The following is a 15885-nucleotide window of genomic DNA, read 5'->3' on the forward strand; positions in this document are numbered from 1 at the left end:
CACTTTTCGGCATCTGCAAGGGGGTCGGCGGCGCGGCTCCGGGACCGGACTCCATGGCTGGGCCTGTGTTCGATCCCTCTGGAGCTAATGGTGTCCAGTAGCCTAAGAAGCCAATCCATCCTGCACGCAGGTGAGTTCACTTCTTCTCCCCTAAGTCCCTCGTTGCAGTGAGCCTGTTGCCAGCAGGACTCACTGAAAATAAAAAAACTAATAACTTTTTCTAAGCAGCTCTTTAGGAGAGCCACCTAGATTGCACCCTGCTCGGACGGGCACAAAAACCTAACTGAGGCTTGGAGGAGGGTTGGTTCTATATCGGAGGGGCTGAAGGGACCTTGTGACGTATTGAGGGGAGGAGCTACGTTACCAGGGGAGGAGCTACGGGCGAACAGGGTACCCGAAAAGTTCGCTCGCCACGCTTCGGGCACGGTGGCTCGCTCCGCTCCGCTTCGCTCACCACCCAATTACTAAAGGTAATAGTTGGTGGCGTGGATAGTAGAGGAACTATCCCGCTGGCCTAGCTCCTCCCCCTTGCGTCGTAACTCCTCCCCTTTACGGAAAAGGTCCCTTAGCCCACTTGATTCTAGCATCTACCCTTGGAGGAGGGTCATAGGGGGAGGAGCCAGTGCACACCACCTAGTCCTAAAGCTTTTATTTTTGTGCCCTGTCTCCTGCGGAGCCGCTAATCCCCATGGTCCTGACGGAGTCCCAGCATCCACTAGGACGTCAGAGAAATGTGCATACAATCCTTCGATTTCTCTCACAGATGTGGTCGAAATCGAAGGCTAGTACCGATAATCTCATGTGTATGGGCACCATTACAGTGGCTCTGGACTGACTCTGATATACTTTACTTCGTATTCGGAGGCCCATAGGGCTGCGTGCGAACAAAAATCAGCAAGTCCTATGCAAGACCCCTCTGGGCTAATTAAGGCGACCCCTATATGTATGTTGTATGGCTGATATTAGAATGCAGAGTGCACAGTGAGTGAAGCGTGCTTAAAAGTCCCAGGAGACCCTAGGAAGTAGCAGAGAAACTAGAATGTCCGAGCCTTAAGATCCCGCTTCCGCCTGCCCTGCACTGAATGAAGTGAACAGGGAACCCGCACCGCCTCCTAAAACCACGTGACACAGTCGTCCGCTCACTGCCGTCTAGTTAGTGAGTGCGCATCTAGGTATGGTAGCGGCCCGGCAGACGCACAATGCTGATCCGCTTTCACAATTCAAGCCGTGACGTGGTGAATGAGCAGCAATAGTAAGGTTTGGCGGCCACTGTACGCATGCGCATCTCACAACAGTCGCCGCCATTACAGGAAAGGGCAAAACTGCCCTCGGTGACATCACCACTCCCTCGCAGGTTGGTGTTTCCTTTTTTTAATCGTCAGTATATATAGAGCTATGGTCTGTTTCTTTGTATTTTTCTAGTCAGTCTTTTGGCAATCAGCTTAATTCCCAATAAAATAATGTTGGAGTGGAGCCAGTTGTAGAACTGCGGGACATAAGCATACAGAGGTACATTCACTATTGCATAGTCCAGCACTGGTCTACTTCATACTGTAAAAGCACGTACAGCCAGGCTTCTACTGTGACTTCTTAGTATTACAGGTTGGAGGTAGAAGTAATCTTGTAATCTATGCACAAGTTCTTGTACAGTACCTGTATGTCAGCAGCAGCAGCAGACCTACCTATCAGAACAGACCAGTGTATGATGGGATTCGGTGAAAGCCGGACCGGACCAAGTTCCGGAACGCCGGACGAGACCCGCTCCCTGCAGCGACCCCTGCTGCTGAGGAGCTTTGTAAGCGCGTGTCCGTCCGGGGGGCGTGTACCTAACAGGCAGTCAGCGGGGAGAAGGGGAGCGAGAGCTTGGAGCCGGCTCCCCTCACGAAGCTGCGGCTGCTGCTCCCGTGAGACTGTCAGCCAGTGTTGCCAACTCTGAAATGAAAAACAAGCAACCGATGACTGAAAAATAAGCCCAAAACAAGCCCAAACCAATCCTAAAAAGCCCAAAAAAAAGCCCAACTCAAGTTTTCTTTTTATATATATATATATATATATATATATATATAAAAACAAACATTATTGTTTGTCTTACTAAAATACATATATTTATATAATCTGCCTTTAAGGTCTTTACAATGATATTTATCAGCACAAAACTGGCTTTTAAAGAATACTGGAATTTTTATAAATATTATAGTTAGAGTTGTGAATTTAAGATACTATACTTTCATGTTTCCTCTAAAGAAAAATCTCAAGTGAAAATTGCCAACTGTATATACTGTATCTGTGGTCATTTGTATTCACTGTGAAATATTTATTCTATGGAAAGATAAAACAAATAATCTTACAACATCCAACTTTGTACTTCTATTAAATAAATAAAGAGGCCAAATCAAGGTAACAAAACAAAAGATTATTAAGACAATTCAAAATAATAAATGCATATATAAATATTAAATAGTAACTCAATTCAATAAATAAAGGAATTACTGAGAGGTAAAGTGCATTGCAGATGGCATACTATGTGAGGTAAAGTGCATGGCACACTGTGTGAAGTATAGTGCATTGCAGATAGCACACTGAGGGTCATTCCGAGTTGTTCGCTCGTTGCCGATTTTTGCAACGGAGCGATTAAGGCAAAAATGCGCATGCGCATGGTACGCAGTGCGCTAATGAATTTAGCACAAAACTTAGTAGATTTACTCACGTCCGAACGAAGAATTTTCATTGTTGAAGTGATCGTAGTGTGATTGACAGGAAGTGGGTGTTTCTGGGCGGAAATTTACCGTTTTCTGGGAGTGTGCGGAAAAACGCAGGCGTGCCAGGATAAAACGCAGGAGTGTCTGGAGAAACGGGGGAGTGGCTGGCCGAACGCAGGGCGTGTTTGTGACGTCAAACCAGGAACGAAACGGGCTGAGCTGATCACAGTGTAGGAGTAAGTCTCGAGCTACTCAGAAACTGCTAAGAATTATTTATTCGCAATTCTGCTAATCTTTCGTTCGCAATTCTGTTAAGCGAAGATACAATCCCAGAGGGCGGTGGCCTAGCGTGTGCAATGCTGCTAAAAGCAGCTAGCGAGCGAACAACTCGGAATGACCCCCACTGTGTGAGGTAAAGTGCATGGCACACTGTGTGAAGTAAAGTGCATTGCAGATGGCATACTGTGAGGTAAAGTACATAGCACACTGAATTACAAAGGTTTTATGTAAAATGGATATAAGCAAATTCATCTGAGCTGTCTCCATCGTCTATAGAAGCTTCCATGTTATACATTCCTGAGTTGAAGCGCTGAAGCATATTGGTAGTTGGTTTAAAATCCTTGCAACAAATACCCAAGCGTCTTAAACCATATCTGACATAAAGAATACCACATAAAGTGGTCCTAAATTGCTTCACTGTTGTGTGTCTGGTCAGTGTCTTTGTTGTTGTCATTGTTAAAAACAAATTAGCCCTACTTAATACACACAACCGGCAGTCTGCAACAATAGACATAATGAATGACTCATCATCATTTCTTTAAGACTCTATTCATCCACAACGTCTCACCTACAGTATGTCTGTGTGAGGATCTGTGTTATATGGATGAATGACTAATTATCTCTGAAAGTCGGTGTCAGTGATACCTAAAAACAAAAGAAGCCCAAAAACAAGCAGCAAAAAAAATTATAAGCCCAAAAACAAGCAACAAGCAACCACCCAAAAAATTAAGCAACCAGAAGAAAAAACAAGCCCAATTCCGCTTGTTATAAGCTGAATTGGCAACTATGCTGTCAGCCCTGCACACACAGCGGACGGGTCCGTGCGCTGCTGTGTGCGGGGAGACATAACAGCCTCCTGCCCCGCTGCTGCTGCTGTGCCCGGACAGAGGGAGAGAGGGAGGGGGGAGCGAGCAGCACAGGGAGATGGTTACACAGATGTGCCGTTCTACATACAAGTCATATATAGCCACTTGCTGCATACTGGGAGGGAAAATACAGTGTTATACATATAAAAAAATGAATTACCCCTTGCCCGTTGAAAGGGGGGGGATGGGGGCACACAGGCACATGTCACCCCCCCCCCCCCATGTCGCTTAGAAGGTTTTCTCTAACGTCCTAAGTGGATGCTGGGGACTCCGTAAGGACCATGGGGAATAGCGGCTCCGCAGGAGACTGGGCACATCTAAAGAAAGCTTTAGGACTATCTGGTGTGCACTGGCTCCTCCCCCTATGACCCTCTTCCAAGCCTCAGTTAGATCTCTGTGCCCGAACGAGAAGGGTGCACACTAGGGGCTCTCCTGAGCTTCTTAGTGAAAGTTTTAGTTTAGGTTTTTTATTTTCAGTGAGACCTGCTGGCAACAGGCTCACTGCATCGAGGGACTAAGGGGAGAAGAAGCGAACTCACCTGCGTGCAGAGTGGATTGGGCTTCTTAGGCTACTGGACATTAGCTCCAGAGGGACGATCACAGGCCCAGCTTGGATGGGTCCCAGAGCCGCGCCGCCGGCCCCCTTACAGAGCCAGAAGGCAGAAGAGGTCCGGAAAATCGGCGGCAGAAGACGTCCTGTCTTCAACAAGGTAGCGCACAGCACTGCAGCTGTGCGCCATTGCTCTCAGCACGCTTCACACTCCGGTCACTGAGGGTGCAGGGCGCTGGGGGGGGCGCCCTGAGACGCAATAATAAACACCTTGGATGGCAAAAAATGCATCACATATAGCTCCTGGGCTATATGGATGCATTTAACCCCTGCCAAAATACATAAAAAAACGGGAGATAAGGCCGCCGATAAGGGGGCGGAGCCTATCTCCTCAGCACACTGGCGCCATTTTCCCTCACAGCTCCGTTGGAGGGAAGCTCCCTGGCTCTCCCCTGCAGTCACTACACTACAGAAAGGGTTAAAAAAGAGAGGGGGGCACAAATTAGGCGCAGTATTAACTATACAGCAGCTATAAGGGGAAAAACACTTATATAAGGTTATCCCTGTATATATATAGCGCTCTGGTGTGTGCTGGCAAACTCTCCCTCTGTCTCCCCAAAGGGCTAGTGGGGTCCTGTCCTCTATCAGAGCATTCCCTGTGTGTGTGCTGTATGTCGGTACTTTTGTGTCGACATGTATGAGGAGAAAAATGATGTGGAGACGGAGCAGATTGCCTGTAATAGTGATGTCACCCCCTAGGGCAGGCCTGGCCAACCTGTGGCTCTCCAGCTGTTGTAAAACTACAAGTCCCATCATGCTTTGCCACAGTTTTGCTATTAAGGAATGCTAAAACCGTGGCAGGGCATGCTGGGATGTGTAGTTTCACAACATCTGGAGAGCCACAGGTTGGCCAGGCCTGCCCTAGGGGGTCGACACCTGAGTGGATGAACTGTTGGAAGAAATTACGTGACAGTGTCAGCTCTGTATAAAAGACAGTGGTTGACATGAGACAGCCGGCTACTCAGCTTGTGCCTGTCCAGACGTCTCATAGGCCGTCAGGGGCTCTAAAGCGCCCGTTACCTCAGATGGCAGATATAGACGCCGACACGGATACTGACTCCAGTGTCGACGGTGAAGAGACAAATGTGACTTCCAGTAGGGCCACACGTTACATGATTGAGGCAATGAAAAATGTTTTACACGTTTCTGATAATACGAGTACCACCAAAAAGGGGTATTATGTTCGGTGAGGAAAAACTACCTGTAGTTTTCCTGAATCTGAGAAATTAAATGAGGTGTGTGATGATGCGTGGGTTTCCCCCGATAACAACTGATAATTTCTAAAATGTTATTGGCATTATATCCTTTCCCGCCAGAGGTTAGGGTGCGTTGGGAAACACCCCCTAGGGTGGATATAGCGCTCACACGCTTGTAAGGGCTCTATCCTCTCCTGAGATGGCCGCCCTTAAGGATCCTGCTGATAAAAAGCAGGAGGGTATCCTAAAATGTATTTACACACATACTGGTGTTGTACTGCGACCAGCAATCGCCTCAGCCTGGATGTGCAGTGCTGGGTTGGCGTGGTCGGATTCCCTGACTGAAAATATTGATACCCTAGATAGGGACAGTATATTTTTGCCTATAGAGCATTTGAAAGATGCATTTCTATATATGCGTGATGCACAGCGGAATATTTGCCGACTGGCATCAAGTCTAAGTGCGTTGTCCATTTCTACCAGTAGAGGGTTATGGACACGTCAGTGGTCAGGTGATGCGTATTCCAAACGGCATTTGGAAGTATTGCCTTATTAAGGGGAGGAGTTATTTGGGGTCGGTCTTTCAGACCTGGTGGCCACGGCAACAGCTGGGAAATCCACGTTTGTACCCCAGGTCGCCTCTCAACATGAGAAGACGCCGTATTATCAGGCGCAGTCTTTTCGTGGATAAGCGGGCAAAAGGTTCCTCATTTCTGCCCCGTGACAGAGGGAGAGGAAAAAGGCTGCAGAAATCAGCCAGTTCCCAGGAACAGAAACCCTCTCCCGCCTCTGCCAAGCCCTCAGTATACGCTGGGGCTTTACAAGCAGAATCAGGCACGGTGGGGGGCCCGTCTCAATGAATTTCAGCGCGCAGTGGGCTCACTCGCAAGTAGACCCCTGGATCCTTCAGGTGATATCTCAGGGGTACAAATTAGAATTCGAGACGTCTCCCCCTCGCCGTTTCCTAAAGTCGGCTTTACCGATGTCTCCTTCTGACAGGGAGACAGTTTTGGAAGCCATTCACAAGCTGTATTCCCAGCAGGTGATAATCAAGATACCCCTCCTGCAACAGGGAACGGGGTATTATTCCACACTGTTGTGGTACCGAAGCCGGATGGCTCGGTGAGACCGATTCTAAATCTAAAATCTTTGAACACTTACATACAGAGGTTCAAATTCAAGATTGAGTCACTCAGAGCAGTGATTGCGAACCTGGAAGAAGGGGACTACATGATGTCTCGGGACATCAAGGATGCTTACCTTCATGTCAAAATTTACCCTTCTCACCAAGGGTACCTCAGGTTTATGGTACAGAACTGTCACTATCAGTTCAGACGCTGCCGTATGGATGGTCCACGGCACCCCGGGTCTTTACCAAGGTAATGGCCGAAATGATGATATTCCGTCAGAGGAAGGGAATTTTAGTTATCCCTTACTTGGACAATTCCCTGATAAGGGTAAGATCCAGGGAACAGTTGGAGGTCGGTGTAGCACTATCTCAGGTAGTGTTGCTGCAGCACGGTTGGATTCTCAATATTCCAAAATCGCAGCTGGTTCCGACGACTTGTCTTCTGTTCCTAGGGATGATCCTGGACACAGTCCAGAGAAAGGTGTTTCTCCCGGAGGAGAAAGCCAGGGAGTTATCCGAGCTAGTCAGGAACCTCCTAAAACCGAGCCAAGTCTCAGTGCATCAATGCACAAGGGTTCTGGGTAAAATGGTGGCTTCCTACGAAGCAATCCCATTCGGCAGATTCCACGCAAGAACTTTCCAGTGGGACCTGCTGGACAAATGGTCCGGGTCGCATCTTCAGATGCATCAGCGGATAACCCTGTCACCAAGGACAAGGGGTCCCTCCTGTGGTGGTTGCAGAGTGCTCATCTTCTAGAGGGCCGCAGATTCGGCATTCAGGACTGGGTCCTGGTAACCACGGATGCCAGCCTGCGAGGCTGGGGAGCAGTCACACAGGGAAGGAATATCCAGGACTTATGGTCAAGCCTGGAGACATCACTTCACATAAATATCCTGAAGCTAAGGGACATTTACATTGCTCTAAGCTTAGCAAGACCTCTGCTTCAAGGTCAGCCGGTGTTGATCCAGTCGGACAACATCACGGCAGTCACCCACGTAAACAGACAGGGTGGCACAAGAAGCAGGAGGGCAATGGCAGAAGCTGCAAGGATTCTTCGCTGGGCGGAAAATCATGTGATAGCACTGTCAGCAGTATTCATTCCGGGAGTGGACAACTGGGAAGCAGACTTCCTCAGCACGATCTCCACCCGGGAGAGTGGGGACTTCACCCAGAAGTCTTCCACATGATTATAAACCGTTGGGAAAAACTCGACAGGTATTGCGCCAGGTCCAGGGACCCTCAGGCAATAGCTGTAGACGCTCTGGTAACACCGTGGGTGTACCAGTCAGGGTATGTGTTCCCTCCTCTGCCTCTCATACCCAAGGTACTGAGATTGATAAGATGGAGAGGAGTAAGCACTATATTCGTGGCTCCGGATTGGCCAAGAAGGACTTGGTAACCGGAACTTCAAGAGATGCTCACGGAGGATCCGTGGCCTCTACCTCTAAGAAGGGACCTGCTCCAGCAAGGACCCTGTCTGTTCCAAGACTTACCGCGGCTGCGTTTGACGGCATGGCGGTTGAACGCCGGATCCTGAAGGAAAAAAGGCATTCCGGATGAAGTCATCCCTATCCTGATCAAAGCCAGGAAGGATGTAACCGCAAAAACATTATCACCGCAATTGGCGAAAATATGTTGCGTGGTGCGAGGCCAGTAAGGCCCGACGGTGGAAATTCAACTGGGTCGATTCATACATTTCCTGCAAACAGGAGTGTCTATGGGCCTGAAATTGGGGTCCATTAAGGTTCAAATTTCGGCCCTGTCAATTTTCTTCCAAAAAGAACTAGCTTCAGTCCCTGAAGTTCAGACGTTTGTAAAAGGGGTACTGCATATACAGCCTCCTTTTGTGTCTCCAGTGGCACTTTGGGATCTCAATGTAGTTTTGGGTTCCAAAAGTCACATTGGTTTGAACCACTTAAATCTGTGGAGTTAAAATATCTCACATGGAAAGTGGTCATGCTGTTGGCCCTGGCCTGGGCCAGGCGCGTGTCAGAATTGGCGGCTTTATCCTGAAATAGCCCTTATCTGATGTTCCATTCGGACAGGGCGGAATTGAGGACTCGTCCTCAGTTTCTCCCTAAGGTGGTTTCAGCGTTTCACCTGAACCAACCTATTTGTGGTGCCTGCGGCTACTAGGGACTTGGAGGACTCCAAGTTGCTAAACGTTGTCAGGGCCCTGAAAATATATGTTTCCAGGAGGGCTGGAGTCAGGAAATCTGACTCGCTGTTTATCCTGTATGCACCCAACAAGCTGGGTGCTCCTGCTTCTAAGCAGACTATTGCTCGTTGGATTTGTAGTACAATTCAGCTTGCACATTCTGTGGCAGGCCTGCCACAGCCAAAAATCTGTAAATGCCCACTCCACAAGGAAGGTGGGCTCATCTTGGGCGGCTGCCCGAGGGGTCTCGGCTTTACAACTTTGCCGAGCAGCTACTTGGTCAGGAGCAAATACGTTTGTAAAATTCTACAAAATTGATATCCTGGCTGAGGAGGACCTGGAGTTCTCTCATTTGGTGTAGGAAAAAAAAACTGTGTTCCCTAATGCACACCGAGTGAATAATATTACTATATAATAATAGTCAGATAATACGGAGATCTTAGTTGCGTATATCTGCAGATATAGGGTTAAGCCCCCAGGCCGATCGACAAGGCTTCTCCGTCACTGGGGGTCCCTAATTGTAGGTATGGGCCTGGGGTGCAGGACCCCACAATGTCGGCACAGGTCGGCCACCCCAGGTCAGCACACAGGTGAAAATTAATAGGGGTTAATAAGAAGCACAGAAGTGCTATGTAAGTGGTGTGATTAAAAAATATATACAAAGTGATAGGAAAAATAATAAGTGTTAATAAAGTGTTAGGGTGTGCCGACCTGCAACAGCCCACCCATACCGACACAGGGGCCACTGCACCCCACCCCATAAATAATTACATATATATATATATCTGGGTTAAATTCCCAGTGTAAGGCCACATGGTAATGGCACCTACAACATCTGAGAGCCAGCTTACCTGGGGATACCCCTGACTTCCCCTATGGCACTACTAGAGTCAGCAATCCCTCCTAATGCTGACCCATTTGTGCCTCTCTATATACAATACACAAGGTGGGAAGCTGCTCAATCAGATTGTAATGTCACTCAGGTGCTAAAAGGGGAGGGGTAATTCTGTGTAGGAAAAAAACTGTGTTCCCTAATGCACACCGAGTGAATAATATTACTATATAATAATAGTCAGATAATACGGAGATCTTAGTTGCGTATATCTGCAGATATAGGGTTAAGCCCCCAGGCCGATCGACAAGGCTTCTCCGTCACTGGGGGTCCCTAATACTAGGTATGGGCCTGGGGTGCAGGACCCCACAATGTCGGCACAGGTCGGCCACCCCAGGTCAGCACACAGGTGAAAATTAATAGGGGTTAATAAGAAGCACAGAAGTGCTATGTAAGTGGTGTGATTAAAAAATATATACAAAGTGATAGGAAAAATAATAAGTGTTAATAAAGTGTTAGGGTGTGCCGACCTGCAACAGCCCACCCATACCGACACAGGGGCCACTGCACCCCACCCCATAAATAATTACATATATATATCTGGGTTAAATTCCCAGTGTAAGGCCACATGGTAATGGCACCTACAACATCTGAGAGCCAGCTTACCTGGGGATACCCCTGACTTCCCCTATGGCACTACTAGAGTCAGCAATCCCTCCTAATGCTGACCCATTTGTGCCTCTCTATATACAATACACAAGGTGGGAAGCTGCTCAATCAGATTGTAATGTCACTCAGGTGCTAAAAGGGGAGGGGTAATTCTGTGTAGGAAAAAAACTGTGTTCCCTAATGCACACCGAGTGAATAATATTACTATATAATAATAGTCAGATAATACGGAGATCTTAGTTGCGTATATCTGCAGATATAGGGTTAAGCCCCCAGGCCGATCGACAAGGCTTCTCCGTCACTGGGGGTCCCTAATACTAGGTATGGGCCTGGGGTGCAGGACCCCACAATGTCGGCACAGGTCGGCCACCCCAGGTCAGCAAACAGGTGAAAATTAATAGGGGTTAATAAGAAGCACAGAAGTGCTATGTAAGTGGTGTGATTAAAAAATATATACAAAGTGATAGGAAAAATAATAAGTGTTAATAAAGTGTTAGGGTGTGCCGACCTGCAACAGCCCACCCATACCGACACAGGGGCCACTGCACCCCACCCCATAAATAATTACATATATATATCTGGGTTAAATTCCCAGTGTAAGGCCACATGGTAATGGCACCTACAACATCTGAGAGCCAGCTTACCTGGGGATACCCCTGACTTCCCCTATGGCACTACTAGAGTCAGCAATCCCTCCTAATGCTGACCCATTTGTGCCTCTCTATATACAATACACAAGGTGGGAAGCTGCTCAATCAGATTGTAATGTCACTCAGGTGCTAAAAGGGGAGGGGTAATTCTGTGTAGGAAAAAAACTGTGTTCCCTAATGCACACCGAGTGAATAATATTACTATATAATAATAGTCAGATAATACGGAGATCTTAGTTGCGTATATCTGCAGATATAGGGTTAAGCCCCCAGGCCGATCGACAAGGCTTCTCCGTCACTGGGGGTCCCTAATACTAGGTATGGGCCTGGGGTGCAGGACCCCACAATGTCGGCACAGGTCGGCCACCCCAGGTCAGCACACAGGTGAAAATTAATAGGGGTTAATAAGAAGCACAGAAGTGCTATGTAAGTGGTGTGATTAAAAAATATATACAAAGTGATAGGAAAAATAATAAGTGTTAATAAAGTGTTAGGGTGTGCCGACCTGCAACAGCCCACCCATACCGACACAGGGGCCACTGCACCCCACCCCATAAATAATTACATATATATATCTGGGTTAAATTCCCAGTGTAAGGCCACATGGTAATGGCACCTACAACATCTGAGAGCCAGCTTACCTGGGGATACCCCTGACTTCCCCTATGGCACTACTAGAGTCAGCAATCCCTCCTAATGCTGACCCATTTGTGCCTCTCTATATACAATACACAAGGTGGGAAGCTGCTCAATCAGATTGTAATGTCACTCAGGTGCTAAAAGGGGAGGGGTAATTCTGTGTAGGAAAAAAACTGTGTTCCCTAATGCACACCGAGTGAATAATATTACTATATAATAATAGTCAGATAATACGGAGATCTTAGTTGCGTATATCTGCAGATATAGGGTTAAGCCCCCAGGCCGATCGACAAGGCTTCTCCGTCACTGGGGGTCCCTAATACTAGGTATGGGCCTGGGGTGCAGGACCCCACAATGTCGGCACAGGTCGGCCACCCCAGGTCAGCACACAGGTGAAAATTAATAGGGGTTAATAAGAAGCACAGAAGTGCTATGTAAGTGGTGTGATTAAAAAATATATACAAAGTGATAGGAAAAATAATAAGTGTTAATAAAGTGTTAGGGTGTGCCGACCTGCAACAGCCCACCCATACCGACACAGGGGCCACTGCACCCCACCCCATAAATAATTACATATATATATCTGGGTTAAATTCCCAGTGTAAGGCCACATGGTAATGGCACCTACAACATCTGAGAGCCAGCTTACCTGGGGATACCCCTGACTTCCCCTATGGCACTACTGGAGTCAGCAATCCCTCCTAATGCTGACCCATTTGTGCCTCTCTATATACAATACACAAGGTGGGAAGCTGCTCAATCAGATTGTAATGTCACTCAGGTGCTAAAAGGGGAGGGGTAATTCTGTGTAGGAAAAAAACTGTGTTCCCTAATGCACACCGAGTGAATAATATTACTATATAATAATAGTCAGATAATACGGAGATCTTAGTTGCGTATATCTGCAGATATAGGGTTAAGCCCCCAGGCCGATCGACAAGGCTTCTCCGTCACTGGGGGTCCCTAATACTAGGTATGGGCCTGGGGTGCAGGACCCCACAATGTCGGCACAGGTCGGCCACCCCAGGTCAGCACACAGGTGAAAATTAATAGGGGTTAATAAGAAGCACAGAAGTGCTATGTAAGTGGTGTGATTAAAAAATATATACAAAGTGATAGGAAAAATAATAAGTGTTAATAAAGTGTTAGGGTGTGCCGACCTGCAACAGCCCACCCATACCGACACAGGGGCCACTGCACCCCACCCCATAAATAATTACATATATATATCTGGGTTAAATTCCCAGTGTAAGGCCACATGGTAATGGCACCTACAACATCTGAGAGCCAGCTTACCTGGGGATACCCCTGACTTCCCCTATGGCACTACTAGAGTCAGCAATCCCTCCTAATGCTGACCCATTTGTGCCTCTCTATATACAATACACAAGGTGGGAAGCTGCTCAATCAGATTGTAATGTCACTCAGGTGCTAAAAGGGGAGGGGTAATTCTGTGTAGGAAAAAAACTGTGTTCCCTAATGCACACCGAGTGAATAATATTACTATATAATAATAGTCAGATAATACGGAGATCTTAGTTGCGTATATCTGCAGATATAGGGTTAAGCCCCCAGGCCGATCGACAAGGCTTCTCCGTCACTGGGGGTCCCTAATACTAGGTATGGGCCTGGGGTGCAGGACCCCACAATGTCGGCACAGGTCGGCCACCCCAGGTCAGCACACAGGTGAAAATTAATAGGGGTTAATAAGAAGCACAGAAGTGCTATGTAAGTGGTGTGATTAAAAAATATATACAAAGTGATAGGAAAAATAATAAGTGTTAATAAAGTGTTAGGGTGTGCCGACCTGCAACAGCCCACCCATACCGACACAGGGGCCACTGCACCCCACCCCATAAATAATTACATATATATATCTGGGTTAAATTCCCAGTGTAAGGCCACATGGTAATGGCACCTACAACATCTGAGAGCCAGCTTACCTGGGGATACCCCTGACTTCCCCTATGGCACTACTAGAGTCAGCAATCCCTCCTAATGCTGACCCATTTGTGCCTCTCTATATACAATACACAAGGTGGGAAGCTGCTCAATCAGATTGTAATGTCACTCAGGTGCTAAAAGGGGAGGGGTAATTCTGTGTAGGAAAAAAACTGTGTTCCCTAATGCACACCGAGTGAATAATATTACTATATAATAATAGTCAGATAATACGGAGATCTTAGTTGCGTATATCTGCAGATATAGGGTTAAGCCCCCAGGCCGATCGACAAGGCTTCTCCGTCACTGGGGGTCCCTAATACTAGGTATGGGCCTGGGGTGCAGGACCCCACAATGTCGGCACAGGTCGGCCACCCCAGGTCAGCACACAGGTGAAAATTAATAGGGGTTAATAAGAAGCACAGAAGTGCTATGTAAGTGGTGTGATTAAAAAATATATACAAAGTGATAGGAAAAATAATAAGTGTTAATAAAGTGTTAGGGTGTGCCGACCTGCAACAGCCCACCCATACCGACACAGGGGCCACTGCACCCCACCCCATAAATAATTACATATATATATCTGGGTTAAATTCCCAGTGTAAGGCCACATGGTAATGGCACCTACAACATCTGAGAGCCAGCTTACCTGGGGATACCCCTGACTTCCCCTATGGCACTACTAGAGTCAGCAATCCCTCCTAATGCTGACCCATTTGTGCCTCTCTATATACAATACACAAGGTGGGAAGCTGCTCAATCAGATTGTAATGTCACTCAGGTGCTAAAAGGGGAGGGGTAATTCTGTGTAGGAAAAAAACTGTGTTCCCTAATGCACACCGAGTGAATAATATTACTATATAATAATAGTCAGATAATACGGAGATCTTAGTTGCGTATATCTGCAGATATAGGGTTAAGCCCCCAGGCCGATCGACAAGGCTTCTCCGTCACTGGGGGTCCCTAATACTAGGTATGGGCCTGGGGTGCAGGACCCCACAATGTCGGCACAGGTCGGCCACCCCAGGTCAGCACACAGGTGAAAATTAATAGGGGTTAATAAGAAGCACAGAAGTGCTATGTAAGTGGTGTGATTAAAAAATATATACAAAGTGATAGGAAAAATAATAAGTGTTAATAAAGTGTTAGGGTGTGCCGACCTGCAACAGCCCACCCATACCGACACAGGGGCCACTGCACCCCACCCCATAAATAATTACATATATATATCTGGGTTAAATTCCCAGTGTAAGGCCACATGGTAATGGCACCTACAACATCTGAGAGCCAGCTTACCTGGGGATACCCCTGACTTCCCCTATGGCACTACTGGAGTCAGCAATCCCTCCTAATGCTGACCCATTTGTGCCTCTCTATATACAATACACAAGGTGGGAAGCTGCTCAATCAGATTGTAATGTCACTCAGGTGCTAAAAGGGGAGGGGTAATTCTGTGTAGGAAAAAAACTGTGTTCCCTAATGCACACCGAGTGAATAATATTACTATATAATAATAGTCAGATAATACGGAGATCTTAGTTGCGTATATCTGCAGATATAGGGTTAAGCCCCCAGGCCGATCGACAAGGCTTCTCCGTCACTGGGGGTCCCTAATACTAGGTATGGGCCTGGGGTGCAGGACCCCACAATGTCGGCACAGGTCGGCCACCCCAGGTCAGCACACAGGTGAAAATTAATAGGGGTTAATAAGAAGCACAGAAGTGCTATGTAAGTGGTGTGATTAAAAAATATATACAAAGTGATAGGAAAAATAATAAGTGTTAATAAAGTGTTAGGGTGTGCCGACCTGCAACAGCCCACCCATACCGACACAGGGGCCACTGCACCCCACCCCATAAATAATTACATATATATATCTGGGTTAAATTCCCAGTGTAAGGCCACATGGTAATGGCACCTACAACATCTGAGAGCCAGCTTACCTGGGGATACCCCTGACTTCCCCTATGGCACTACTAGAGTCAGCAATCCCTCCTAATGCTGACCCATTTGTGCCTCTCTATATACAATACACAAGGTGGGAAGCTGCTCAATCAGATTGTAATGTCACTCAGGTGCTAAAAGGGGAGGGGTAATTCTGTGTAGGAAAAAAACTGTGTTCCCTAATGCACACCGAGTGAATAATATTACTATATAATAATAGTCAGATAATACGGAGATCTTAGTTGCGTATATCTGCAGATATAGGGTTAAGC

General features: G+C 47.1%; 1 protein-coding gene across 1 annotated transcript in view; it reads left to right on the forward strand.

Annotated features, from left to right (window-relative positions):
• Positions 1 to 984: 984 nt before the first annotated feature.
• Positions 985 to 15885, forward strand: part of OVCA2 (OVCA2 serine hydrolase domain containing) — a 166565-nt gene continuing 151664 nt past the window's right edge. Inside the window, exon 1 of the mRNA XM_063956122.1 lies at positions 985 to 1354. Within this exon, the coding sequence (XP_063812192.1) occupies positions 1278 to 1354 (77 nt within the window). The 5' untranslated portion in view covers positions 985 to 1277. The remainder of the gene's footprint in view (positions 1355 to 15885) is intronic.

Source organism: Pseudophryne corroboree, chromosome 2 (genome assembly GCF_028390025.1).
Source record: "Pseudophryne corroboree isolate aPseCor3 chromosome 2, aPseCor3.hap2, whole genome shotgun sequence".
NCBI lineage: Eukaryota > Metazoa > Chordata > Amphibia > Anura > Myobatrachidae > Pseudophryne > Pseudophryne corroboree.